The sequence below is a fragment of the Nyctereutes procyonoides genome, unplaced genomic scaffold, assembly GCF_905146905.1.
Source record: "Nyctereutes procyonoides isolate TBG_1078 unplaced genomic scaffold, NYPRO_anot_genome, whole genome shotgun sequence".
In the NCBI taxonomy this organism is placed as follows: Eukaryota; Metazoa; Chordata; class Mammalia; order Carnivora; family Canidae; genus Nyctereutes; species Nyctereutes procyonoides.
Genome location: NW_026575159.1, coordinates 13,303,221 through 13,331,192, shown reverse-complemented (window position 1 = coordinate 13,331,192; position 27,972 = coordinate 13,303,221). Strand labels below are relative to the sequence as shown.

Sequence of the window (27,972 nt, the reverse complement as noted above, 5' to 3'; positions counted from 1 at the left end):
CCGGAGCGCTCGCCCCGCCGCCGCCGCCGCCGCCGCCGCCGCCGCCGCCGCCCCGCGCCCCGCGCCCCGCGCCGTGCCCCGCGGCCGCGATGAAGCCGCTGCTGTGCTGCGCGCTCCTGGTAAGTCCCCGCCCGCCGCCTCCCGGCCCCGCCGCCGGGACCCGCTCCCCGGAGCGCGCGGGGCGCGGCGCGGGCAGGATGCAACCGGGGCCCCCTCGCGGAGCTCCTCGCGCGCCTCTCGGGGGCCCTTTGCCCGGGGGACTTCTGCTGGGCTGTGCAATCCGGGGGGGGCTCTAGCTAGACCGACTCCGTTGGAATATGATATGCATCCACGTTCCTTACTTACTTTCTTCTTTGCAGATGATCCGCCGCCCTCAAGGAGTTTTTGCTTAGTTAGTTGCATATTATTACTAGTACTACCACCACGAGGATCTAGTTATCGTTTTAAACATGTAGGTAGATAAAGGGGTCGCGTAGAAGCAGATGCCAGGCCTTTGAACACTATGACAGCTAGGATAAAGTTTGGATAGAGTGAACATGATGTGATGCACCCTTAGGCTCATCACCCGCCTCCCCCGCCCCAACCCCACTTAAGCAAACGTAAGGGGAAATTTTGCATAAGTGGCACCAGAGAAAAAGATCATGCACACAAATGCCTGCCGACACATGCATATATAGATCTCATGGCTGTGCAATTTAACATTCTAATACAGTTTTATTATTGAAGTGGTTTATTCCAGTTCTCAACTTCAATATAATGTGGAAGATACTGGTGGGCTGATGCCGATTATGTTCCAAAATAGATTTAAATAATTGAAGTTCAGCACTGAATAGGGCTACAAGACGTTTTTAAAGTGCTGTTTGGAAAGAAAGAGAGGAGCCTTTGTGACTTAGCTTACTTTTTTTTTTTTTTTTGAATTTAGAGTTTTGGCCAATCAAGCTAATAAGATTTGTTTGTAGATTATTCTAGATGTCACTAGAGTGTTGAATACAGTAAGATGTGAATGAGACATTCACAAGAGGATAGGAAAACCCGTATTTAAGCCACATATGTGTTTTGAACATGTTGGAGTAAATGCTTGAGTTTCAACATCCAGCCCACAAATAGTGAGTAGTAGGCAAGGAAGTCTTCCAGTTAGTTCCCAGGATACACAAGCATAAATAAGGAAATAGCAAAGTCACTAAAGAAAATGTAGGTTAGACAGGAGTGCACAAATGAGGATCTTAGCTACCGCTAAGATCTTACGTATGTAAGATATATAAAATAACTCCACCAGTACAGATACTAAGTAGAACTTTTTAAAAAGTAAACCTTTATTAAAGCATAACATACACAGAGAATTGCACAACTCATAAGTGCCTAATAAAATTTCTCAAAGTGAACGCTTGTGAGCTAGCACCCAGATCAAGAAATACAGCACTACCAGCACCCCAGAAGCAACCTGGGCTTTATCTGGGTCACTACTATGTCTGTAACCGGAGTAATCAATATTCTGACTTCTAACATCATAGATAAGCTTTCTTTGTATTTGGACTTTACATAATGGCTTCGTCACTTTTCTATGTCTGGCTACTTTCACTTAAGTTCCATTTATGCGATCATTTTTTGCCATTGGTTGTACAATAGTTCATTCATTTTCATTGTATGGCATTCCATTGTATGGATGTACCATAATTAATGTGACCATTCTAGTGTTTTGCTAGTTTACATGACTCTGCTGTTAATATGGGGACATTAGTCTTTCTTGTCCTTTGTATTGTCAGATTTAATTAATAATAAACGTATGACCAAGGACTTCTAAATCTCAGAATTTCCCTTAAATAATGTATGTACCTAATCATAAGTGTTCCTAAGCAAGAAGTAAATGAACGTTCTGATAATGTAGTCTATCTAGGGAGATAGATGCGTATGCAGATAAAACTAATTGTGGATGATACAACATTATCAAAGGAGAAGACTTTCTATGTGCTTTGAACCTAGTGAAATCTTTCAATGAAGAAGACTTCCCTTTCCCTTTCTGCAGTTTCTGAGATTGACTTTATTTGATAAATGATTGGAGACAGACACTTTGTACTTATGCGCAAGGAGTCCAGATGCCCTTTCATAAGCACCTTGGTGCAACTGTAAGAAGTAGAAGCATTAGAGGAATTTGTCCTTTGAGGCAGGCAGGCCCAGAGACTAGGGACAGAGTGGAAAACAGGATGGACACCATGCCTACTTCCATGAGCCTCACAGTCAAATGGAGGAGGTAGACATTGGAATATCAACTTTCTGTCTAATGAGAATAACAAAAGGGCAAGAGCTGGGTGTCCTGGGTGTATAAAAAATTCGCCCTCCAGGTCCTTATAAAGGAAGCTGCAGTGCAGTTGGGCCAGAATTCAAGTCCAGCAGTACCATCTACGTGACAAGTGACCGTGGGCAAGTTACATCTTTCTTGTGTTTTTGTTTTCTGTAAAATAGAGGGATTGTTATGCACACATGCAAGATAACTACATAAATCTGCTGCCTATTACCAGTAACTTCTAGCAGTCTGCTCACAGATCACTGTAGGTAAATCTAGACCCAAGTGAATTTTGTAAATGGAAAGCTGATGATGCTCAGAGGAGGGAGAGGAGGCCAGTACCTATTACCTTGAAGGAGGACTAGAATGTTTCTATTGTTGCAGATAAAATCCAGGTGTCCTGAACCTAAGAAGTGGGAGGAAGTAAAATCATGTGGCAAAGTAGAATTCTAGATTGTTTCTAGGAGATCAGAGGATATGCCCTTAGGCAAACAGTGCAGGGGCATGGCCACCAACACTCCTGCCACAGTCACAGTCACGGGGCTCTCCGGAATGCTCACTAATGTGTCAAGCAGAGGCCATTCCATTCATGGGTGCTCAGGTACTCTGGAAGCATCCTGGCCTAGGCCTAGATTTTAACTGGTGAGTGAAACTTCCCACTGTGTAGTGCCCTGAACCATCCAATGGCCTTCTCAGAGTTAAGCTCCCAATTCATGTCAGGGTGATAAGACTTGGGGTGGAGCGTGGGGCTGAAGGGGTTGTGGGGAGGTAGATGATGTTTTTCTCAGGACTATTGCCTGATCTGTCCGTCCATCAGAATAATGCCTTTCCTGGTTTGTTTTGTTGTTTATTTTGGTTTCCTTCCCCCTCACCCAATGATTGAGAGTATTTGTCTCCTTTTTATTTATTGGCTTCTTTACTTATTTTAAGAGAAAAATCACTCTGAAGGTTGTAGGAGAGTCCCAAACAGTCCTGATCCCTGCCCCTAGCACCCATCAGCACAGTCTCCCAATTTCTTTTTTTTTAATTTTTTTAATTAATTATTTATTTATGATAGTCACAGAGAGAGAGAGAGAAAGAGAGAGAGAGAGGCAGAGAGAGAAGCAGGCTCCATGCACCGGGAGCCCGATGTGGGATTCGATCCCGGGTCTCCAGGATTGCGCCCTGGGCCAAAGGCAGGCGCCAAACCACTGCACCACCCAGGGATCCCCCAGTCTCCCAATTTCAATCTGATCTTTAATTTTATTTCTTAGTCTTAAACCACAGTTGTCAAATTCCATCGACTGGGGAAGAAAGCATTCTGTGCCAGATTTTTTTTTAAGATTTTATTTATTTATTCATGAGAGAGAGGCAGAGACATAGGCAGAAGGAGAAGCAAGCTCCCTGCAGGGAGCCCCATGCGAGACTCTATCCCAGGACCCTGGGATCACCTGAACCAAAGGTAGATGCTCAACCACTGAGCCACCCAGGTGTCCCTCTGTGCCAGATGTTTTATCCACTTGGTTCTAGAAGGAGAGCTATGGCAGTGTCTATCAAAGGGGCACTAAACACACACTCAACTAGTCTAGCTCTCCTATCCACTTACCTGCCTGCTGGGTTTTGTCCTGAGGAACCCTCAGCCCCCCTGCCTGCATGTTCCCTATTCTGAAAGTTTTTTTCTGAAAAGTATTATTTCCTTCAGCATCTCATTAACCACTAGCATTTTTTTAAGCCCGAGTTTCTCCTTTGTAGTCAAAAAGAGGGAACTGGGAAATAGATTGCAGAGAAAGAGTAATTTTATAAAAATTTATGTTTGCATTATTCAAAGCCTTGACTAATGATGCCTGGCTGCCCCTTATGTTGCTACCATGGAGCAAAAATGCCAAAATTATCAGCATATCTGTACGTTTTGCCCTGTAGGGCAGTAATTCTCAATCATATCACTTTTTTCATGCACGTTGAAAATAAATCCTTTGTAACAACTCTCTTGCTCTCCTGAAACAAAATTTAGAGTGCATATATTTTACCTACATACATAATTTTTAAAGTCAATATACTAGCATAACTATACTATAAAGGAGAAATAAAAAGAAAGTAGCTAATAATAAAATAAGCTCCACTGTAAGACATCATGAGGCAGTGACATGTTAGCGTCTTTATGTGAAATTTCCATGAACAGACCACTAGGAACAAAGGCCAGAACCCATGTGATGTGCTGGGGTTCAGAACCATGATCAGTGTTGGCTACCGTGTTGTGCTTTTCTGAAATGGCAAACAAACCTTGCTAAAGTTCTCCTTACTGCCAGAGATTTAACATTCTAATGTTGGCTTTCATATCTTTCAAAATATTGAGTATGACACCCTATCCGCCTGACCAATATTTTAGGCCAGGTGCCAATATTTGTACATTTCTACTGTGAAGGTTCCTATCAATATCTTCATGAAGACCCATTCTTAAGTGAGCAACAGAGATGAACTAGATTCATAGAGTGACTCGTGGAGGTCCTACCTAAGCTCAGCTGAACCCACTTTCTCATTACCCATTTGGTTGGTTTGGGCATCAGGTATTCATTTTTGGTTGGATCAAGTTTACATGTTTGTAAAACACGCCAATGGAGAAGTCAAATAGACATTTGGATTCAAGTTTTCAGAGTATAGGAGAAGCCCGGGCTGAAGATAAAAATCTGGTCATCATTATACAGTAGGTTTTTAAAGCAGTAGGGAAAGGTGATTGCACATGGTGAGAGAGGAGAGAGGCAAGCAGCCCCAGAGCACATTTGTGATACTGATAGTCCGGTAAACAAAATGCAAATATGAGCAGTAATAGCAGCCATGTTTAGAAAAGAAAACAAAAATCAAAATAAAACTGAGCAACCCATAATAGCAGGAACTAGTGAATCGGAAATCCTAGCAACATCTGTAAACTATCTGTGCAAGAAGAAAGACTGAGGTATGGCCAACTTGAAATAGATACAAGGACAGTATTTTTATGTGACATGTAATTAGTTTTTGGAACTCACTACCACAGAATATTTTGGGGTGACTAGCATAGAAAGTCTAAAAAAAGAATTCTTTTAGACAGTTGTAAGGGATAAGAATAGTATTACAACACATTAGGTACGAAGCTCTGTGGTCCCCACTCCGTCTCACATTTACCTGGACTCTCTAAATTAATGCCCCGAAGGCCAGAACAGTATGCAGACACACCGAAATGGTTTCTCCCAACTAAAGGTGGCATAACTTCCCAGGTATGGCCTGGGCACGTTGTTTTCACCCCAATTTCTGAGAAACACCTATATCAGCCAGACCGTATGGGTAGGCGATGCAGGAGGAAATGAAATGTCCTTCCTAAAGCCCTTCTAAAAAAAAAAAAAAAAAAAAAAAAAAAAGTAATGTGCTCCTAATGGTCTTGATTTATTACTTTCTTATTTTGATTTTTTAAATATTTGCCTCTCTAAAATGATGTTTTAATACTGTGAAGACATTGTTTAATTTCGTTGAAGCATCGTCTATAAAAATAAAAAGAAGAGCCTTAGGATTTTACTTCAATTTCATCCATATCTTGGAAGCATTTTCCATCAGGACTTCTTAAATAATCAACTGTAAAATAGGAAAATGGGTGTCAAGATGGATTTAGATTTAAAACAAGACCATAATTCATCTAAACTTTCTGACTGCCGTGGTAAATTCAATTTTCTCCCCTGGTCTTTGATTCAAAAAACCTCAATTTCCTTCCCATGTAATGGTACTTTCTTGTTCAAAAAGTGATTTCTTTTATTCTTAGAAAATACGGTTATCAGGAACCTATTCTTTAAAAAGTTCCTCCCACCATCAATTTGCAATAACACCACCACCAAAAAAAAAAAGAAACAAAGTAATTTAGGAATTCAACTGGACATAGTGACAGTAAGATCACTCCAGTGGCAGGAAGCAAAGTTCTGTCTTAGTCTGCAGTCCAGCTGGTGATGCCAGCAATGTGAGATTTTAACTTTACCATCTCTAAAAATTGTTGGATCATTATACTGTACACCTCAAATGAATATAACACTGGATATTAATTATACTAGAATTAAAAACCATAATCATAAAATAAATAAATAATAGGGGTATGGATCAGGTGATATGCAGGAGGTCTGCCTTAGTTTTAAGCTTTTGTTATTAAAATAACAAATTGAAGATACACTAATACACCGAACATGCAAAAACCAAAAGGACTTATTTATGAAAAAAATAATCGTAAAGGAATGTTTTTTAAAAAAAATCTATTTTGTTGGGGCGCCTGGTGGTTCAGTGGTTGAGTGTCCACCTTTGGCTCAGGTCATGATCCCTGAGTCCCAGGATCCAGTTCCGCATCAGGCTCCCTATGCGGAGCCTGCTTCTCCCACTGCCTATGACTCTTCTCCCACTGCCTATGTCTCTCATGAATAAATAAATAAAATCGTAAAAAGAAAAAATCTATTTTGTTGCAGTTGCCATTTTCTTCTGCCCAACTGGTTTCTCATATAAGAAATTCTGTTTAAGTCAGTGAGATCCCAGAGGAAGCAGCTTTTGAAATGTCACCTCCTTTTAAGTAGTGAGACTTATTTGTTTTAAGATCACAGATTATTCTTTTAAACCATAAAACATTTTCTCATTTGGAAACAAGTCTTTCTTGTCGTTAGCTAGTATGCAGAGAAGTCGTTAATGTGGGTATTTTTCATATTCCATTTAGCCAGAAGCCAGATCCAAGACATTCCCTCAGGACTTACTAAAGAGGTATAATTTTGGTTGCTAGCAATCTCCTTAGACTCATTGCAGAATTTTCTTTGCATTTGTCTTCACAAGGAAGTACTTGACAACTACGCATGGCTCTTTGGAATAAATGTCAAACCTTTGGGCAGAGTAAGCATGGTAATAGGTTAAATATTTCCCTTGAGGACTACATCAGGCTAATAGACATAAATCTCTGCTCCCATACATTCTGTTTTCTTTTTTTTTTTTTAAGATTTTATTTTTAAGTAATCTCTACACCCAACATGGGGCTCGAACCCACAACCCTGAGATCAAGAGTCACAGGCTCTATGGACCGAGCCATTCAGGTGACCCCAGTCCCTTCTTTTATTATTGAGTAAAAAGAAGAGAAAATCAACTGGATTGTGCTAAAATAAAGGTCCTCGAGAAAGTATGACTGATGTTTTTTGATCAAGGATGTAGTTGTTAGGGCTGCTTGTAAATTGTTCTCAGTCCTCCCTTCTCGAAGCATGATAAGACTGTGCTTTCCAGTCTTCTGGTGAGGGTGGAGGGTGGGGAGAGGATGCAAACAGAAACAGTGCCAGCCACCGACTTGAGCATTAAAATGATATGTCACTCCACAAAAGAATACTTAACTGAGGACCTATGACCCCCTTCTCCAATTTTTTTTTTCTTTCCCTCCTCCACAGTGAACCAGCCATATTCTAGATATTGGTGGCTTTCTCATCTTAGATCCTGGACAAAGGACAATGCTAACAGGTTTCAGTGGATGCACTAGGAATATAGCATGAGTGAGAAATAAACCTTTGTTATATTTAAGCCACTGAGATTTTGAAGTTGTTTCTTAGCACAGCATAAAACTCAGCCTGTCCTGATGGACACAGTAGCCAGACCCCAAGTATATCAGCTCATTGAGCGGCAGGAACTTCAAGGAGCATTTAAAATCACAAATGTTTAAACCTGTGATTTTATAGGGTTTTTTAAAAAAATTATTTATTTATTCATGAGAGACAGAGAGAGAGAGAGAGAGAGAGAGAGGAAGAGACCGAGGCAGAGGGAGAAGCAGGCTCCTGCAGGGACCCCGAAGTGGAACTCCCATCTCAGGATCCTGGGATCTTGCCCTGAGCCAAAGGCAGATGCTCAACCACTAAACCACCCACCCAGCTGCCCCTAAACCTACTATTTTAGATTATCAGTTGAAACTCCTTCTGTATCGAAGATATTGTTAGGGGTGTTCATGAGAAGGACTTCTTCTTTCTTCTAATGTTAAAAATTCAAAATTTAGGGAACTAAAATTATGTAAAAGCTTAGCTGGGCTAAATGGAAGGATCAACAGATACCTAACAGACTTTAAATCAGACACCCTATTATGTGAGAGTAAGAAAACAAGGATCATGTTTTTTCTCTTCATTGGTTCCAACTGACCCTTCCTTCATACAGGTTCACTGCCATCTTTCATCAGGATGACCCATTGAAGCTGAGCTGACGAAAGAAATCCTAAAATAGAAAGACACTAATGATACTTAGAATATATTTTGTATATGAAAGTCACACACAGGATTTCACTTAATTTGCATAGAAAGGCTCTGATGTGGAGATTAGTATCTATTTCATAGACAAAGAAACTTGAGGTCCAGAGAAGTGAAGTAATTTTCCCTAAGGCGACCTAGCTGAGTTTGTTTGTCCTATAAGAACTTACATCTAGTAGCTGAGTCCAGTGGAACACAAAATATCTATAAGTTAGAGCCAAGCTTCTATGGGTACCTTCACACCCAGTGATCTCTGCTAAGGTTAAAAGAACCCCAGCTGAGGCCCCTGAGCGTCAAATCTTTGGGACAACTGATTCCAATGTATTTTCCATCCTTTTTCAGCTCGGACGGGTGGGGAGGGTCACCATGTTTTTTTCTTTTAAAATTAAATGCCTTGGCCTCCTTACTAGACACGAGTTAAAAGCCCAGATGCCTTAGGAAACACAGCATGAGGCAAACTCACATTCTAGTACTTTACTAGAAACTACAATCCTAGGGAGCGAGTAAGGTGGCTGGGCAGCCCGGGTGGCTCAACGGTTTAGCGCCACCTTCGGTCCAGGGCATGATCCTGGAGACCCGGGATCGAGTCCCACATCGGGCTCCCTGCGTGGAGCCTGCTTCTCCCTCTGCCTGTGTCTCTGCCTCTCTCTCTCTGTGTCTCTCATGAATAAATAAATAAAATCTAATAAATAAAAATTTAAAAAAAAAGAAGAGTAAGGTGGAAAAGGAAGGAGAGCACTTCAAGAGGGCACATTACCAAGAAGCTACTGCTTAGTATAAAGTACCTCTCAGGTGCTGGGGTGGCTCAGTCAGTTAAGTGCCTGCCTCTGGCTCAGGTCATGATCCCAGAGTCTTGGGATCGAGTCCTGTATCAAGCTTCCTGCTCCCTGTGCTTGTGTGTGAGCTCTCTTTCTCTCTCTCTGTGGCAAGTAAATAAAAAATTAAAGTACGTCTCCGTTTCATAGCACCATTGTCCAGAGAGGTTGTGGAAACTATCGTATATTAGGACAAGAGAAGGAGAAGAATTTATTCAGCAGGATAGATGGCTGGCTGGATAGAAAGACAGACAAGATGGATACATAGATAAGATGCATAGGTACAAGGTAGATCTTATTGAACTTTATGTTGTGTTGTAGTTGATTACTTCTATGCCTGTCTCCTTTGTAGACTGCAAGTTCCCAGAGGCAAGAGCCACTTGTTAAAGGGCTTAGATTTAAACAGGATTGGACTGAATCCCAGCTCACATGTGTACTGGCCCTGTGACCTTTGACACATCATTAAAGTTCTGTGAGAGGCTATTTCTTTGTCCATAAAATAGGGATCATCATATCTCCTCAGAGACTGGCGAAGGGGATGAATGTTAATAGCATGTGAAGAAAGGGCTTAGTATAGAGCCTGCTATATCATAATATAATGCACTAAGCTAATATTATTCCTGTATCACCTGGGGCTCCTAGAATTTCACGTGTTGGAGGCACACAGTAAATCCCTCCATGTTTAACTCATACCCTATTTTGTTCCATTTCTATTTGTAGTTTCTGTTCCATTTTATAATCACTACAGCTTCTCGAGCCTAACTTTTTCTCACCAACTGCCCTTAACTATATGTTGATTGGACCTCAATCCAGATCATTAACAAACAGAAGAGATTAATAAAATGTGAGTAATGTATTATCTTCAAAGAAAAGCACTACAGAAATAAAAAGGAATTTTAAAAATTGGTGTTCAAAATGATCAACATACTAAAATGTATTGCCAGTTGTCAGCCCCAAATGCCAAGGACAGCAGGTGAAATACTCTTAAGTAATGCTTATTAAATGGACCTGAATGGACATAATTATAGAGAAAATTGCAACCAGCTCTGCGGTTGAGTTGAACTTTTCAGAATTAATATTCAATCTCAAATCTGGTGATTAACAGAAGCCAAACATGTGAGATTTCTACATATCTTTCTGGGAAAGTCTTGAGTGTACCTGTATTGCTAGTTCTTTTGCTTCAGATTTTTTCTTTTCACTTGTGAATCTATCAAACTCAGCTGTCTGTAAAACTCCTCCAAAGTGCCAGAAGCATCACAAGCAAATCTATCCTGATAATTCTGGTTGATTCCAAACATAAACAATTTACTGCTAATTAACTTAAAAGGTTTCAAACAGCTAAAGGAAACTTCTGAAGGGAACAAAAAATTGCATTGAAAGTTGAAGTTTACCTGAGACAGTTCTTCAGCCCCAAAGGAAGCAAAAGAGTGTAGAATCTGGCTCAGCGATTCATCTAACAAATCATAATTCTTCGTGTTTCCTTTCCCGTTTGCCTAGTATTAGCTGTTGGCAGCAAATCAGTTCTGTATAGATGAACAGATTTAATTCATTTGCTCTTACTTCTTACTTAGAGACATAATCCTCAGCCAAACAACTGGCTATTGTGAAAATTATTAAGCAGTGGGAGACCCTTAGGTGGGGAACTGGCAGCAGCAGATAAACCTCTCAAATGAACTACCCGCTTTTTTCCTACATTCGCATTTAAAATGGAAGCTAAATGCAAATAGACAGTACCTGCAAAATGCCATGGGAGATGAAAGGTACTTTAAAAAAATGTTTCCTAGAGGCACATTGTGTTATCAGTATCATTTTACAGATGAGAAAATTGCAGATTTTTGCTTGTTCTTGCAAATTTACATGTTGGGTATTTGTGTGCACACATCATCACCAGTAATCCTAATTACACACAGTAAGCATTCAATGTGCCTATTGAACTGAATAAAATTAAATGAGATATATTGAATACTTGATATGTGTAAGATACCATGGTTAAGCATATAAGGAGTATGGAAACAAATTCTTTTCTATCTGGTCCCCCTAAGCAAATCCATGAAATTGCCTTAAAAATATTTGAAATAGACCAAGAAAATGATACCAATTGGGAAGATACTGAAACTAATTTTTTAAAAAATCACTTTTTCTAGAGATAATTAAGAATAGGGTAGTCAACTTCCGACACATCATAGGTGTGTTAACTTCCTACTGCACAGGAAATTTCAAAATGTCTTCTGAAACGTCTGGTTCAAAATATCTCCCATTTCCCACCTTCTGTATAATTAGTATATGTAATAATGCCTCCTACTTGTCTGGGAGCTTATTCTTTACCAAGTTTATTTGTGTACCTTCTTTTATTCATTTGAAATACAACAGTTGTACAGGGATAGTTAAAATAAGGTTTATTCTCATTTTAGAGGTGAGATAGTGGCTCAAGGTTACTAAACCTGGTGGTCACACTGAGTTGGAAGCTTGGTATTCATAGTCTAAATGTAAGTTCCCAGCTAAATGTGCTCTTCTTGGGCAGCCCGGGTGGCTCAGTGGTTTAGTGCCGCCTTCAGCCTGGTGTGTGATCCTGGAGACCCGGGATCGAGTCCCATGTTGGGCTCCCTGTATGGAGCCTGCTTCTCCCTCTCCCTGTGTCTCTGCCTCTCTCTGTCTCTCATGAATAAATAAATAAAATCTTTAAAAATAAAAGTGCTCTTCTTAATATTGATCTAATGGCCAAGATACATACTTTTTAGAATTTGTTAAGTTATCCATTTAGCATTCTTTTCAAAACACTGTGAAATTCATTTTTTACCTTCTCTTTTTTCATCCCATCTGGCATATAAATTCCAGGGTTAACTTTTTGTCCTTTTATGCTTATATGCAATATCCATAGGCCATCTGACCTTTCTGCTCATAGAGCCATTTCTGTGCTCTTAACCCTGAAACCTGTGTCTTTAGCTGCCTTTGTCTCCTAAATTCCCAATACATATATCCAGTTATCTAGTAGATATCACTTTGAGTCTCATAGATGGAAGATGTCCCAAGGTATATTCATTTTCTTTCTCCATAACTGTCTTCTTCTCCTGGCATCAGTAATTAATGACAATACTACATACCTAATAGTTCAAATTCATGGGTATGTTCTTCAATCGCTTTTTCTAGGGCGTCTTCTCCATGCAATCAGTCAACATATCATATCTATTCCTTACCCTCCCTTATCAGTGCCTAACTTCAGTCCCTTATAATTTCTGACCTGTTTCTCTGCTGAGTCTTTTCTTCTCTCTTCTGCTTCCAATTGATTTGCAGTGATTTATGAGTATTTTATATCAGGCTGGGCTTTTAGATGAATGTTCCTATGAAACAGGAACATTAACTTATTCAACTCCATCATTTAGAGGTATTTCTACAGCATAGTAATTGTTTCAGGAAGCATTTGTTGATTGAATAAATGAATTATTTAAGCAATGGAGGAAAAAGAGAATGGGCTACTACACTGTAAAACTATAGAAAATCAAATACACTAAACTTCATAGGAAAATAGTTTTTTTAAAAAAATAAGCTTTATAGTTAATCCTGCAAGAGATCTATAGGAAATTCACCATCATATGTGTCCTGAATGTCTCCCTTCTTGGCTAAAATGAACTGCAAAATGGCATGGTTTCTAAACTGACCAGAACTTTAGCTAACTCTGGATAGTCCTCAAATAGTTCTCTGTGGCAAAGATCATGACGAGAGATCACAAAAGGAACTCCCAAACCAAGTAGTTATTTCAGGCCGTGCGTGGGCTCCTTTTAATGAATTTTCCATAAACAGAAACCCACTGGGTCACTCATGGTTCTGTATACCAGAGAGCAAGCCCAGTAGTATGGAATTTGCTGCATTGCATAATGTAAAAATAAACTTGTTAGAGAAAGTGTATTCTTCACTTGGCCTTTAGGATGAAACATAGACCAGTAGAGTGTTCTAGTCAAATCACCATCTGAGAAATTTCTATCTCGGTGGCTTGGACCAGTAAGTGCTAGTCTCAGTACAAAGAAGAGTCAATGTCAGTTCATCTGGACTTCAGGAAGGCTTTGGTTGATCTTCCATGATCTCCTAACTCTGTGCTCTTGGGTCTAAATGAAAAATAAGCAAATCAGGTCTTACTTTTAAACTATGCATGAAGGCTATATATAAGTGAGAGCATCTGGTAAATGTTAAAGGATTTGACCAAAAAACAGTATTATATGGCACATGCTCTGGGTTTGAATTCTGCTTCCACTAATAATGACTGTGACTAGGACAGTTAGTTACTCATTCGAAGACTCATTTTTGTAGCTGGTAGAAGAACAACAACAACAATAATAATATCCTAATGTAGGTACAGATCAAAATATTATAAAGGTTATTTTTAATTCTACTGCCTATCACAGAGTAGAGATTTGATGCATGTATGTTAGAATGGGATAGGCAAAATAGAATTCCATCTTCATATTGTCCCATTTTTGTTACCTGCAAATATCATTACCATACCACTCTACTTCCTAAATATTAAGAATTCTAATTAGAAATTTTGATTGGGACTAAGAGTTGGATGATTAACAAGAAAATCAATTAAAACATTAATGCTAAAAAGTATACACATATACTATAAACTAAAACATTTAAATAAACATTCATTCACCTGTAATTTGAGATTTGGCCAAGGCTTTTCCTGGAATCTGGGTTTGCTAACTGAAGTCCTATGCTATCTTTCTTTAAAAAAAAAACAAAACCTGTTTTATAATATATATGGCCCATGCATTTCAATTTTGGCCCTTAAAGACCTTTATGAAACAAACTGAATATTCTAGACATTTACCCCATTTTGTTTTTACAGTTGTCTCAGCTATTCCAAATTCTTTTGTTTTTTTAAGATTTTATTTATTTGTTCATGAGAGACACACAGAGAGAGGCAGAGAGACATAGGCAGAGGGAGAGGGAGAAGCAGGCTTCATGCAGGGAGCCTGATGTGGGACTGGATCTGGGATACCAGGAACACGCCCTGAGCTAAAGGCAGGCGCTAAACCGGAGCCACCTAGGTGTCCCAGCTACTCCAGATTCTATAATAGATTGTTTTTGCTTCTTTGTGGCTCATCTTTATCAAGTCATTCCCAAAGCATTTTTCCTAGAAAAGTAATTTTTTTTCACACCCCTGTTGATTGATTTGCATAATATTTGACTGAATTACCTAAGGATAGTTACAACCATAGCATGTACAGATACAGAGATAAAACTAGATAACAGATTCAGCAACAAACATGCAACTGGCTTTTGTGAAGTACCAACTTCATGGTAAGAGCAGATGAAAGATGGCATGTCAGAAGACAAGGGATGGCTGAGAAGTCAGGGTACTGGGACATCAGTTGTTGGTTCTACAAAAAGGAGTAGTAGACATGGGTGAATGTGAAAAGTGGAGATTGGAAAGGGGGGTTCTGAGATCCAAAGTGGTTTCACAAATAAAACAGTGGAGCAAGAAGTAGGGAGTTAAAGCAAGAGATTTGTTTCCAAGGCCATTAGCTAATTAAATGCTGTCAAACCACAGAATATTAAAATGGTAGCTAGAAAGGACTTTAAAGAACAAATGATTCAACCCACTCACCACCACCCTCACTAATATTTGATAGATGAGAAAAGATGATTGGGCTGACATAGAACATTCTTTAACCTCTGTCCACCATGAAAAATGGAAGGGCAAGGAGAAGAACGAAGCTATTAGACATGGCACTTTAAGTGACCTTTCAAGGAAAGAGGCACCAGGGCTTCAGGAAAACTAGATGGAAACACTAAATTGGAGGAGTCCCAGATTCCCTCAAGCAAGAGTGGTCTACCCCAAAGGGTGTATGCATAAGAAATGGGAGGAGGAAGAAAGAAAAAATAAAGAGAAAAAGGAGATGGAGCCAATGTTAAGATGATGTATCCTTCTATGGCATCTTTTTCATTGCTTTTCCAGGAAATGCTGAAGAAAGTAAGGGACAGGACTGACATGAAGAGCTCCATTGATCTTGCCCATCCTCTGTCCAGTAACTGGTTCCAGAAATTCTGTGTGGGAATTAGGGCTAACCAGAGATTAAGACCTCACCGTCCAGTTTTGGCCACACAGTTCTGTCTTTTTACCATAGTGGAAAATTTTCAAATAAAACACAGAGGCCCAACAGAAGTTGCTAAAAACAAGTTATTTTGCAGTTCCTCAAGGCCTTCTGATTTGCAAAAATATATATGATAATCCCGATGTGGTGGCCTTGGAGAAATTACCTTCACTAGTATAATTGCCCTCTAATCCTTAAATCAACCTTATTTATTTATGTCTCTGTGGATTCCTTTCACCTCAACTTCCCTGTATTTTGAAGAAATGGCAACTAATTTCTTATGCATGGTTCCTGGAAACCAACAGTGTCATGTCCAGTTGCCTAGAAAAATATAAATTGCATCAGCTTTCTTGGTCAGATCTTCAATTTATGTGGCTCCTTCTAGTGAGGAACACAAGCACTGAGGGGGGGGGGTATCCATCCCATTCTCATCATTTCTTGATAAGGGAGAAAAGAGCCAGCTGATAAGTAAATGGCACAACTAAGCCATGTTGAAATGAGAAAGGGGGATTGATGGGGAATCAGGCTGGAGAAAGTCTTAGGAATTCTAGTCCTACCAAGATGGGGCTTACTCAGTTGTAGCACACAGGACAAAGGTGTTCCTTTGCACCTCAGAGACAAAGCTCTTAAAAGTGACATAATCTGTAAAAATAGTCTTTCAGAAAATCAAAGGTGAACAGCGAGAGAAAAAAGCATTTCTCCTTGCTTCCGTGTGTCTGCAAGTTGCACTGGGAAAACTTCATTCCCTAACATTGAAGATTTTAGGAATATTTAAGCCAAATTCACACAAGGGGCCTTGAAAGAGGTAGCATCATCCACTCAAATGACCAGGTAGCTACAAGGCTTTTCCATCTTGCTCTGTTTCCCTCAAAACATGGATTGCTATTTATAATTATTTATTTCTTCACTTCTTTGCGGTCTTCCCCCTCACTAGACTGTGAACTCCTTGAAGGCAACAGCCATCTTGCCTTCTGTGCACCACTCTATGCTAAGTTCATTCTACAATGCCTGGTACACAGTGGATGCTCACCAGATGTGTGTTGAATGAATAAATAGATTCCATATTTCTGAAAGCTTCAGAGCAAGCCAGAGTTTCCACCCACTATTGGTCCATTTCTTCTTTCTCGTGTTGATGAGCTTTGTCTGAGCCAATAGAAAGTCCCTGGGGAAATTCAAGGACTTATTTTCCCTAGAAACCCTCAGGTCATGAAAGTATCTTGAGAAGGCCCCCAGAGCAGCCCTGATTTTGCATTGTATTCCACTTTTTGTTAGGTAGGAGTCCTTTATCTCACAAGACTCTGAAGATTGTTCATGGCCCAGTGTGAGATATTTTGGTTTTTTTTTTCTTTTGGCTTATCAGCTCATATTAGGTCTAGTCAGCTTTGATGCTTGTCATGTTCCAGTAAGAAGTGAATGTGTTGTTAATTAGATGAAAATGCCCAAATGCTTATGAAAAGGGCCATTCTTTACCTTTGTCACTCCAAATTCATAAGGGAGTGTTGTTTCCCTAGCTGGGCATGCTTTTCCCAGGTCAAGGGGCTCCTGTGAAATTTCCTGGGTTCTATAAAGAAGAAAAGTTTGGAAAAAATTACTGTGTTTGGTCTGCCACTTCCCCAAAGCTTGAAAATAGTCTATGTTGATCCCTGTACCATAAACAAACAATAAAAACCAAATGAACCACCCCCTACACACAAACAACACTGTGTCTTCTGAGAGTGTGCTTTCGGTAATTAGTGTGAAGAACTACTTCCATGTTCCCTTGAAGATCTAGAATATGAGATAGAGCACCCAGGTGGAGCTGCCCTCCCAAGCAGCACCCTCACCCATGAGATTTTCTCACCTGCTGTCTTGGACCTATTCCTGATTTTATGTATAGAAACTTTTGAAACCCTGCCTGTTCCCTGAGGTTTTTCCCAACCAACGTGAAAAGAGGTGGTCATTTAATTTTCTTGTCACCATTTACCTGTAAGAGTCAAGATAGGGCCGTAGCATGTTCTGGAGGAAATATCAGTCTTAAAATTCTAGGAATCTTTCCATGAACTGCAGGCTCCATCCTCATGGAGGGGTTACGTCTCACCTGTTAGCATATTCCTGGTGCATTCTTGGTAGGTGTTCAGTGCCTGGCTGGTGCATGATTGAATGAATGAATGGATGGTCTGGACGACTGTTGATGTAATCATGCAGTCTTCACACATCACCAGCTCTTTATTTCACTATACATCAAGTCTTAGAATGGGAAAACTGAAAGAGAGATACGTAGTCCTAAATATAGCTACAGTGATCCCCCCGCCATTTAAATGTTAGTCTCTCCACCTTCCCCTCCATGCTTCCAATCTCTTTGACTTGCTGATTTTATTTTTTGTACAACACTTACCTTCTAACATGTAATTTATCTGTAATTATTCTCTTACCCACTACCCCAGTGGACTGTACACTTTGCCAGAGCAGGGAGGGTTTCTTGACTGTTTTACTCAACAGCTGCATTCTAATTGTCCAGCACAGAGCTTGGCACATATTAAGGGCTCAGTAGCTATTTGTGAAGTGAATAAATGAAAGAATAGTTATTGAGTATGGACTCCACGCACTGGAGTCACTGCAGGAGTTTTTTTTAATCTCTAATCCCAGCTCCACACCCGCGGAATCAGAATGGGTAGGGTTGTGAATCCCAGGAGTCCGCATTTTTATCAGGGAGTCTAGGAGATTTCTGGTATAGCTTATTCTGAGGCCTACTAATTCATCCAACTCATTCATCTAGATATTATCCTGAAACCCAGGGAGATTAAACATCCTATTATCTATGAGCCTGGGTTTACTTAAATCAATGTGTGTTGGCACCCCCATCTTGGTCTTTGAGATTAAGCTACGAGAGGCAAAAATGACGGCTTCTGAACTCACTTTCTGTGGTGCAGCCCTGTAGGCAGGAGGGTAGTCAGGGACTTTCTGAGTCTAATGATGCTTTTGCACAGAAGAGCCACCCTATCTAACAATGCTAACATGCCATTGTTTCCCTCTCTCCTAGTTCCTGGACATCTCCATTAAATGGACCACCCAGGAAACCTTTCCTCCAAAGTACCTTCATTATGACCCAGAAACCTCTCGCCAGCTGATGTGTGACAAGTGTCCTCCTGGCACTTCTCTGAAACAGCACTGCACAGCAAGGCGGAAGACTGTGTGTGTCCCTTGTCCCAACCACTACTACACAGACCTGTGGCACACCAGTGACGAGTGTCTATACTGCAGGCCAGTGTGCAAGGAGCTCCAGTATGTCAAGCAGGAGTGCAACCGCACCCACAACCGTGTGTGCGAGTGTGAGGAAGGGCGCTACCTGGAGCTTGAGTTCTGCCTGAAGCATAGGAGCTGTCCCCCTGGCTTTGGAGTGCTCCACGCTGGTACGCATCAGCTTTCAGCATGTGACAAAATTAATGAGATCATACAAAGTCAGGTAGTACTGAAAGTTTAAGGGAACACTTTGCGTCCTGGTGATATTATAGGATAGCAAATTGCAAAGGTAATAGAACCTGCTAGGTACGTCCTGTGTGTCTGGCTGGCTGCCAAAGAACCATTCCTCAGAGGAATACTTTGCCACTACTGGGCAATTTAGTGACAGATCTCAAATGCAGCAAATGGCTCTCTAATGAGATGCGTGATGGAGTGCTCCTTTTTAAAGGGATATGCTCTGAGTCGCACTGTTTATAGTTGATACATACCTCTGTGTTTCCCTTCAGCATGGACAGCTTCAAACTACAGTGCTTTTTGACAAACATCAGAAATGATAATTGATACCAGGAGAGTAATTAGGCTGATATTAATGAGGCTCTGGAGTGCTAACAATAAGCAGTTATAATTAATTATGTAAAAAATGAGAATGGTTCGGGGAAATGCATTTCATTATTAAAAATGAAGTTAGAAAAAAAAAATAAAAAAAAAATAAAAATGAAGTTAGTTCTTCCCTTGGCATGGGAGTTGAGTGTCTATGAGGATAAAGACCAGCAGTATCTCTAAAATGAGCTTATTCTTTATCATAGACAAAACAGATTGTCAAGCCAAGAGTAAGTACTTGTCTACAAACAAAAGTACTTTCTCTTTTTGCATTTTGAACAGCACAGGTTAGGGCCAGTGTGCATTGAATCTTATAAAGCTGCAACCCACATTCTTTCCTACCACATTCATGAAGCTTCAATGCAGTCTGTATCCTCTCGTGACTTGGGAAAATTAAGAATATTCACTTCCTCTCCTTTCCTTTTTTCTCCCACTTTTCTGGAGGAAGTAGTAATCAGTATAGATTCTGATTACTCAGTATGAAACAGTGTATCTCACCCCCAGGGCTACTGACATTTGGGGCTGAATAATTCTTTTTATGTGCAGCTGTCCTGTGCATTGTAGAATGTTTAGCAGCATCCCTGGTCTCTAGCCACTAGATGCCAATAGTATTCCTTCCCTAGTTGTGATGACCAAAAATATCTCCAGACATTGCCAGTTGTCCCCTGGATGCCAAAAATCACCCCTGGTTCAGATCTACTGGTTTAGAGGATGCTAATTATTTGTAATTATTTTAACTTTCAGAAGTGGTGTTCTACCACTTCTACATAGCCTAAATTATTCAATGACAAATACTTTAGGTTTAAAGGCATACAAAGGAAACATTCAAAAGTTGAAATCTATTTCGTTGCCTAAGTCGTGAATCACATAAAAATAATTACAGGAGGTGCAAATTGCATGAGTGTCCCTTAAAATGTCTCCATCGTGAGTATGAAGAAATTGGTGAGACTTCCTAACTTTTATTGCATGATGCTTGGGGATTCAAAAGCTAAACCAAATTGTAGGGGGGTAAAACTCACCCAACAAAACCAAATCCATTTAATTCAATTCAGTTAAGTTGTATATACAGAAAAATTAATTAAGCAGGGGCTCTATAGCTTGGAAACTAGAAAAATTTGGAAAATAATGGAAATGGCATTTTCTCACATCAGCATGAAAATTTGTTTGTGGAATGAAGCAAGCAGGCAGCCAGAAGACTTAGACAAAAAGACACATTTTATTTGTGGCACCGCAGTGGGGCTTATTTACCTCTCCCTCCCTAAAAACCCACAGAGCAGTTCCTCATGGAAAATAAGAGGTTTCCAGTCCAAAGAGAAGGAGGTCTATGTAGTGTTATTCCAAAAAGTATTAACCATTCCTTGCCGCTGTTGTTTTGAAGTCAGATTATCTCTTTTCCATGTTTTACCTATGCCATTCTGTGTGTGCGTCCTGTAATTCTTATGTCCTTTCTTACGGCTGGCATGATGACATCCTCAATTGGAAAGCAGACCTCCCCTCCCCATTATGGTGTCTCACATTTTGCCTGTCAGATTATACCTTTTACCTTTATTTCCACTGACAATAATAAGGCAAAATCATTTACTTAGATGGATAAACCTTTTTTTTTTTTTTACAGAAAGTTCTAACAATGATAAAAGAGGGAAGTCCTCTTCAGAAAGGTCATTATATAAAGCTTCCCAAATATTTTAAGAAACTTTTCCTTCCATTATTCTTGGATTCTGTTTGTTAAAGAACTTAACAAATTACATTACCTGAAAGAATGTCTTGTATCTTTGATATTGTCCTTGGGATGTGTGGCAAGACCCAAACCATGGGTCTGAAGAATGATAAGACTCTTCTGAAGAATGATATCTAAAGAATGATACGATTCTTCTGAAGAATGATAAAATTCTTCTGAAAAATGATAAGAGTCTTCTTTACGCAATTGGCTTTCCAGAACACGTGGCAGTTGGCCGAGGGAGACTTAGATCCAGATGGCCAAGTCCACTGATTCCCAGTATGTTAGCAATGAAAGAATACTACGGAGTCCTTGCCAAATACCTCTGCTTATGATAGTGTAGGAACTGGTGTTGAGTTGGATCCCACTTAAGGTGAGAGGTATAGTAAGAAAGTATTAAACAACAACAAAACTTAGACCTCTATGGAAGGTTTTCCCTAATATGATGTCACTGCAATGCTGGAAATGGCACATGAAAATTTCAGGCCTGTGGTTTGCCCCTTCCTCTTTTTTTTTTTTTTTCCTGCCAGCCCTTTGTCATTTTTACTGGTCAACGCATCATCAATTCCTTTAGAAGAAGTAGGAGCTGAAACTAGAACAAAATTGTTTTGCTCTTTCTTTCCTTCTTTCTTACCTCTGGTTTTGATACAATGAGATGGGAGGTTTGAATTTTTAATAAATGAAGTTTATTAACTTGCTGTTCCTTTCATTTGTCCCTTTTGTATTTGTTATCTCACCTGAACCAGAATTGGCCTGGAAAAAGTACATTTGAATATTGAAGTCTGAATCTGTTCAACTAGCTTACACTAGATGGAGGTGTTTTCATATGCAAATACCCTGTAATGTATAATCTAGCCATGCATAATAGAGTCAAGGGTTTGAAGGTATTTATCTTTAGTTGTTGACTGGTTCAAGTTTTTCTAACTAGCCAGTTCTCCAAACTTATCATGTATCTTTCCACCATGAAATAAAATGCCCTTGCAGTCACCCTTCCCTGAAATTTTACTGATGGTGCTCTTTTAAAACTCAATAGTTTAAGCAAACGGTATATCATCTCCCATTTACTGTGTAGCTTAACTGCAGGCTTACGCTTTTAAGTCAGTGATCAACTTTATTGCCACCTTCAAAAGTTTATTATAATGTTGTAAATTTTTACTTCTCAAGGTTAGCATACTTATGAGTTGCTTCAAAATTAGGATTCAGGAAAGACAGAACTTCAGGAGGCACCGACTGGAATTTAACAACCTAGCATTCAGTGGGTACTAATTTCAAAGAATGATATTACAGCAGATATACACAGCAGTTATCTTCATGATTTTCCAGAAAGAAATGTGAGAAGAATATGGTTGGCAGCAAGGCCTCATGGATGCTTCAGCACAGGCAGGACAAATGAACACCCTTACTCTTTCCTTCCCTCTCATTTCGTGTTTTGTAGGTCACAGCAAAACATATTTGTGTTTGTACTTCAGGGAAGGGAGACCACCTAAGGGGTTACTAACTGTAAAGGTTTTGTTCTCTAATAACGAAGTGAAAAATGCCTAAAGTTTTGTGCAACATAATAGTAGAAGTAAAAACCAAGTTAGAAGTCTTTCCAAAATGTCTTAAGAGGATGTCTGCTGTGCAAGTGTTTGAGAAGAAGGTGCTAAATTGCTTGGTATTTTCTGTAGGAACCCCAGAGCGAAATACAGTTTGCAAAAGATGCCCAGATGGGTTCTTCTCGAACGAGACGTCATCTAAAGCACCCTGTAGAAAACACACAAACTGCAGTGCATTTGGTCTCCTTCTAACACAGAAAGGAAATGCAACTCATGACAATGTATGCTCTGGAAACAGTGAATCGACTCAAAAATGTGGAATAGGTAATTATATTTCTACCTCTTCTTAAATAATTATAGCTTCTTAAATTTCTACCTTCTACTACCTCTGAATTAAATACAAGACCCTCTGGCTACCTTCATGTTTTTTCATTCTTGAACATTAACAGGCTAAGACTGTTCTGTGTATTGCTGCTAATGCCACAAGTCAAAATCTCTCCAGAGGTCTTACCTTGTCATGATCATGCTCCCAAACTTGACTTTGTCCCTTTCACACTTGACTCAAATCTTACCCATGGGGAATAGGGTGATGCAAAGATTATGTCTAAACTCAAATTAGCAGTCAACATTTTAGAGGTTTTTTTTTAAATAAATTATGCATTTTTAATCAGTTTTAAGAATAAAAACCGGCAACTAAGAAGCACCATGACATAGACTGGTAACAAATCAGAAAATGCAAATCTGGCTTGTTACCTATGGTATTACTACCTCTATGGCACTGAAGTGATCAGTTCCTCTGTTGTCCTAAACTCTATTCAGGAAGGGTCACTGCTCCAAGCTCATTATGTGAATGTATCCCGTGTTGGTGTCATTCCTACAACTTGACTAATCTCAGACATTCTATCAAGGATGCATCACACTGAAGATGACCTGCCTTTTATCATTTAACCAGCTTGACCCCCCCCCCCAAGCATTTTTTTGTATGACATAGAAAAATATGAAACATAGGACTGTGGGCTGAGATATTTAAGATTCAAACCCAGTTCCAACATTTTTTCACCATGTCATCAGAATCTTAGACCAGCCATTTAGCCTTTCTGCTTTCCTATTCAAACAATGGAATGAGGGAAGGAGCGATAAGAGGAGCGACTTTGACCTTTATCATTCTCTTTAATTCATTTTTAATTTTATTTTTATCATTGATTGAGCACTTACTGTGTGCCAGGTACTTTTGCTATATGAACTTTAATCTTTACAAAAACACTGTGAAGTTTGCTCAAGTTCAGTATAGGTGATGAAGAATCAGAGAAGATTCATCAGGTCTGATGAATCCGAAGACAAACTCTTAACCTCTGGGATAAACAGATTCTACCCAGACACTCAGGCCATTGTATCTAAGTGGCATATTTTTTTGTGTTTATTTTCCCACTTAATGTATGTTTTTACATCTATATCTATCCTTGTTCTTAAAGGTAAACTAAGTGTTTATGTGTGTGCAGAAAATGGTATACTACTCTAGATTACTTTTCACACTCCTCTAAAGACAGTAATTATATTTGTTTTGACACAGATCTTGACGTAACTTGTGGATGCTAGCTAACCCTCTAACAGGATATTTAATATTTACATGAAAATAAGTTAATGCGTACTTCAAGTCATAGAATTTTTGCTGCAATTAATTTACAGCAATATTTTCATTAGACATTTGTTAAAATCTCCCCCCACCCAAATGCCCTAAAAGGACATTAGAAAGGACATAAACCCAGTTGAGTTGACAACCTGCCACTAAGACCCAGCCAACAGAGGGCTGATTTTATTCGAACTTCACATTTTAACACGTTAGATTTTGAAAAACCCTATTGTGATGGCTTATTTATGTCTTGCCCACTGGACTTCCAAGAATCCAGTTGCTAAGTAAATCTTGGTTTTCCTACCTTTAGATGTCACCTTGTGTGAGGAGGCATTCTTCAGGTTTGCTGTCCCTACAAAGTTCACTCCTAATTGGCTCAGCGTCCTGGTAGACAATTTGCCTGGCACCAGAGTAAATGCAGAGAGTGTAGAGAGAATAAAACGGCGACACAGCTCACAAGAACAGACTTTCCAGCTACTGAAGTTATGGAAACATCAAAACAAAGATCAAGATATAGTCAAGAAGATCTTCCAAGGTATGGTAACCTGAAATAAACAAATCAAACAGAAATCAAAGATACCCATTTATCATTAAGAAGACTAGGTACCCGTTTAGTTGTGTGGATGATGTTTCCCTTTGGGAATTATTATTGGATGAAAATATTTTCACTAAATGATCGTGTAGAAGCTATCCCTAGAGCGGTCATCCACGGTTGTAGTGTCACCTCCTCCATACCCCCAAATGCTTTTTAAAGTGTATTGAACACTCTAAACCAAGAGATGGTCCATTTCACATACAGGACCTCAGGAATTCCACCTCTAGATCCCTTAGCAGTTTTATTAGCATTCCCTCTGGCCTACCTAGATGTTCTTTACACACTTTGGATCTTATCTTGCATTTCCACCAAGAAACTATGTTGTATTTATTTGTATTCATTTGGTAGTTCTCTCCAGAGAGCCTCCAGGCGTCTTACAGATGTCCTCTCATTAATCCTCACAACATAGCCTATTTTAAAATTACCATTTTAATAGCATATGTTGTGAGGATTAATGAGATGAGGTCCGTAAAGTGTTTGAGCTTCTTAGAGAAAAGGGTTAGTTAAAACCAAGTACGCTCATGTTATAGGGTTTTATAAAGAACCTCCTTTAGAAACAACGTGTGTGTATGCGTGTGTGTGTGTGTGTGTGTGTGTGTGTGTGTGTGTGTGTTATGATGGGAAAGAATCCAAAGGGGAAAAGGAAGTTTCATCCAGTGTGGACTGTAAGCTTTAGAATACACAGAATATACAGTGGAAAGAATCTGGACTTCGGTTAGCTTTGGAGCACCTGCCAGAAGAAGGAGGAAGGTTTTCATAGTGTAGACAGTGTCAGTGAGAAACCCATCTGCAATTTACCTGCAATTAGATGACTGAGGAGTTTTATACTTCCCCAAAAGCCTCAAGCATCTGAAACTGAGGCCTGTTATTTTAGGAGACTAAGATCTTTGACAGCTGAATGCTTTCACTTGTGCAGAGTAAAGTTTTCTTCTATTTTGGCAAACAAAATGTATTCTTTGAAAGTATAATTAGCCCTGAAGCAAGTAAAAAGGGGGGGGTGGGGTGGAATAGAGAATCAGAGACTGTTAGAATTTTAAGGGGCCAAATTCTCTATTTTAAAAATGAGGACATTTCAACCCAAAAAGATGAACTGACTTGCCTTAGGGCTCACAGACAGTAAATGACTCATGCCATTAATGGAAATGTTAGATACTCTCCCTTACATTTATGTAGCAGCTCATTACTGAAATATACTCTAGGCTATATAGATCCTACCATTCTTTGCCCTCATTTTATTGGGTTTTTCAGATCTCCTCCTCCGTAGTTATTATCCTCTCGTGCTATATCCGTAGTTATTATCCTCTCGTGCTATAAATTATCTTGGTTTTAACTAGCCCTTTTCTCTTCAAATGGGGTATATACCAGATATCCACTAGTTCAAGTTTATATTAAAAAATGGCTAACTCGAATACTTTATTTCTATTTTTCTGAAATGTTATGGTTTTAATATTCCCAATTTTTCTTAGAAAACTGAGAGTGACGTGTCTATAGTTTTCTATTATTCATTTCCAAAATTAGGGCTTTTTACAAAGCTTTGTTGGATGCCTAGAATACATAAAGCATATTACCCTTTACCACAAAATAATATTCAACTCAGTTCTCACAAATAACTAGCATCACTTAGGCCTCCCTTCCCTCTCAAAAAAAAAAAAAAAAAAAAAAAGGAAAGAGAAGGTTATCCTTAAAATAAATTTATGAAATTCTACGAGAACCTCCTTCAGCCTCATGATAGTTTTGTGCTGGTGGTTTTAGAATATACGTTATGTGAACATCTCTTTGGGCTTTTGCTTTATGCAGACATTGACCTGTGTGAGAACAGCGTACAGCGGCACATTGGATACACAAACCTTACCTTCGAGCAGCTCCGCAGCTTGATGGAAAGCTTACCGGGGAAGAAAGTCACCACAGAAGACATTGAGAAGACGATGAAGACATGCAAATCAAGTGAGCAGATTCTGAAGCTGCTCAGCCTGTGGAGAATAAAAAATGGTGACCAAGACACCTTGAAGGGCTTAATGCATGCTCTGAAGCACTTGAAGCCATACCACTTCCCCAAAACTGTCACTCAGAGCCTGAAGAAGACCATCAGGTTCCTTCACAGCTTCACCATGTACAGATTATATCAGAAGCTATTTTTAGAAATGATAGGGAACCAGGTCCAATCAGTAAAAATAAGCTGCTTATAACTGGAAATGGTCACTGGGCTATGTCCTCATAATAGACCAGATCCAATGAATGAGTAAACTATTTCTCAGGCACTTGTTGGGGGCGGGGGGTACAGTGATTTCTTTCTCATTGCCAAGGACTAGATCTGGCCACAGGGCACAAAAGGAAACAATGGTGTGGAGAAAGAACTAACGTCTCCCCAAAAAGTTTATCCAACTGATAGATCTGGTCCAATATCTACTGACTATATTTTCTTTTATTACTGCTCGCAGTAATTCAACTGGAAATAAGAAACTAGATTCCATTGTGCCATACTAAATATGGGAATGTCTAACTTAAATAGCTTTGAGATTTCAGCTGTGCTAGAGGCTTTTATTAGAAAGCCCTATTTTTTTTCTGTAAAAGTTACTAATATATCTGTAACACTATTACAGTATTTCTATTTATATTCATTCAGATATAAGGTTTGTACATATTATCATCCTAAAGGGAAATTGTATAAGACAATTTTAGAAAGAAAAATATATGTTCTGTTTATTATTATGACAAATGAGAGATAAAATATATTTTTTAATGGAAAGTTTATAGCATCTCTTAATAGGTACGGCCATCCTTCCTGTGTGGAGTGTTTTTGTAATATACTTTTACCTGTATAAGCTGTAATATCATTTTATAGAAAATGCATTATATAGTCAATTGTTTAATGTTGGAAAGTGTATGAAGTATAAATTATCTGAATATTAGATGCTCTGAGAAATTGAATGTACTTTATTTAAAAGATTTTATGTTTTTACTATCTAAACATCATTAAAGTTTTCAAATTATTTTTCATTGCTTTTCCTCTTGCTTTTATTTGAATGGGACACTAATGGGTCTGAGCTTTCACAATTTTCCTTGTTCTTTTATCATCAGGACCACCTGAAAATTGTTAAAAATGCAGATTCCTGGACTGATTTATTGAGAAGCTGGGGAAGAGGGCAGAAACTTGTATTTTCAATAAGTTCCAAAGAAACTTACCACATTGAAATTAGAGAATTTCTGAAGTCAAGCATAGCATATAGGTGGTGCAAACCACTTACAACT

General features: G+C 39.2%; 1 protein-coding gene across 1 annotated transcript; it reads left to right on the top strand.

Annotated features, from left to right (window-relative positions):
- The first annotated feature begins 42 nt into the window (after positions 1–42).
- Positions 43–27,681, top strand: TNFRSF11B (TNF receptor superfamily member 11b). Its single transcript, XM_055313869.1, has 5 exons — positions 43–119; positions 18,447–18,816; positions 22,631–22,822; positions 24,439–24,663; positions 26,521–27,681. Exons 1-5 carry the CDS (start codon positions 90–92, stop codon positions 26,907–26,909), a joined length of 1,206 nt encoding a protein of 401 aa, XP_055169844.1. The 5' UTR covers positions 43–89; the 3' UTR covers positions 26,910–27,681.
- Positions 27,682–27,972: the final 291 nt, after the last annotated feature.

What these genes read in the sequence shown, in the direction of transcription:
- TNFRSF11B (XM_055313869.1), top strand. Translation starts at nt 90, where the DNA reads ATGAAGCCGCTGCTGTGCTGCGCGCTCCTG. An exon ending in CTTTGGAGTGCTCCACGCTG is followed by an intron (nt 18,817 to 22,630) that starts GTACGCATCAGC and finishes TATTTTCTGTAG; the next exon opens with GAACCCCAGAGCGAAATACA. An exon ending in GACTCAAAAATGTGGAATAG is followed by an intron (nt 22,823 to 24,438) that starts GTAATTATATTT and finishes TCCTACCTTTAG; the next exon opens with ATGTCACCTTGTGTGAGGAG.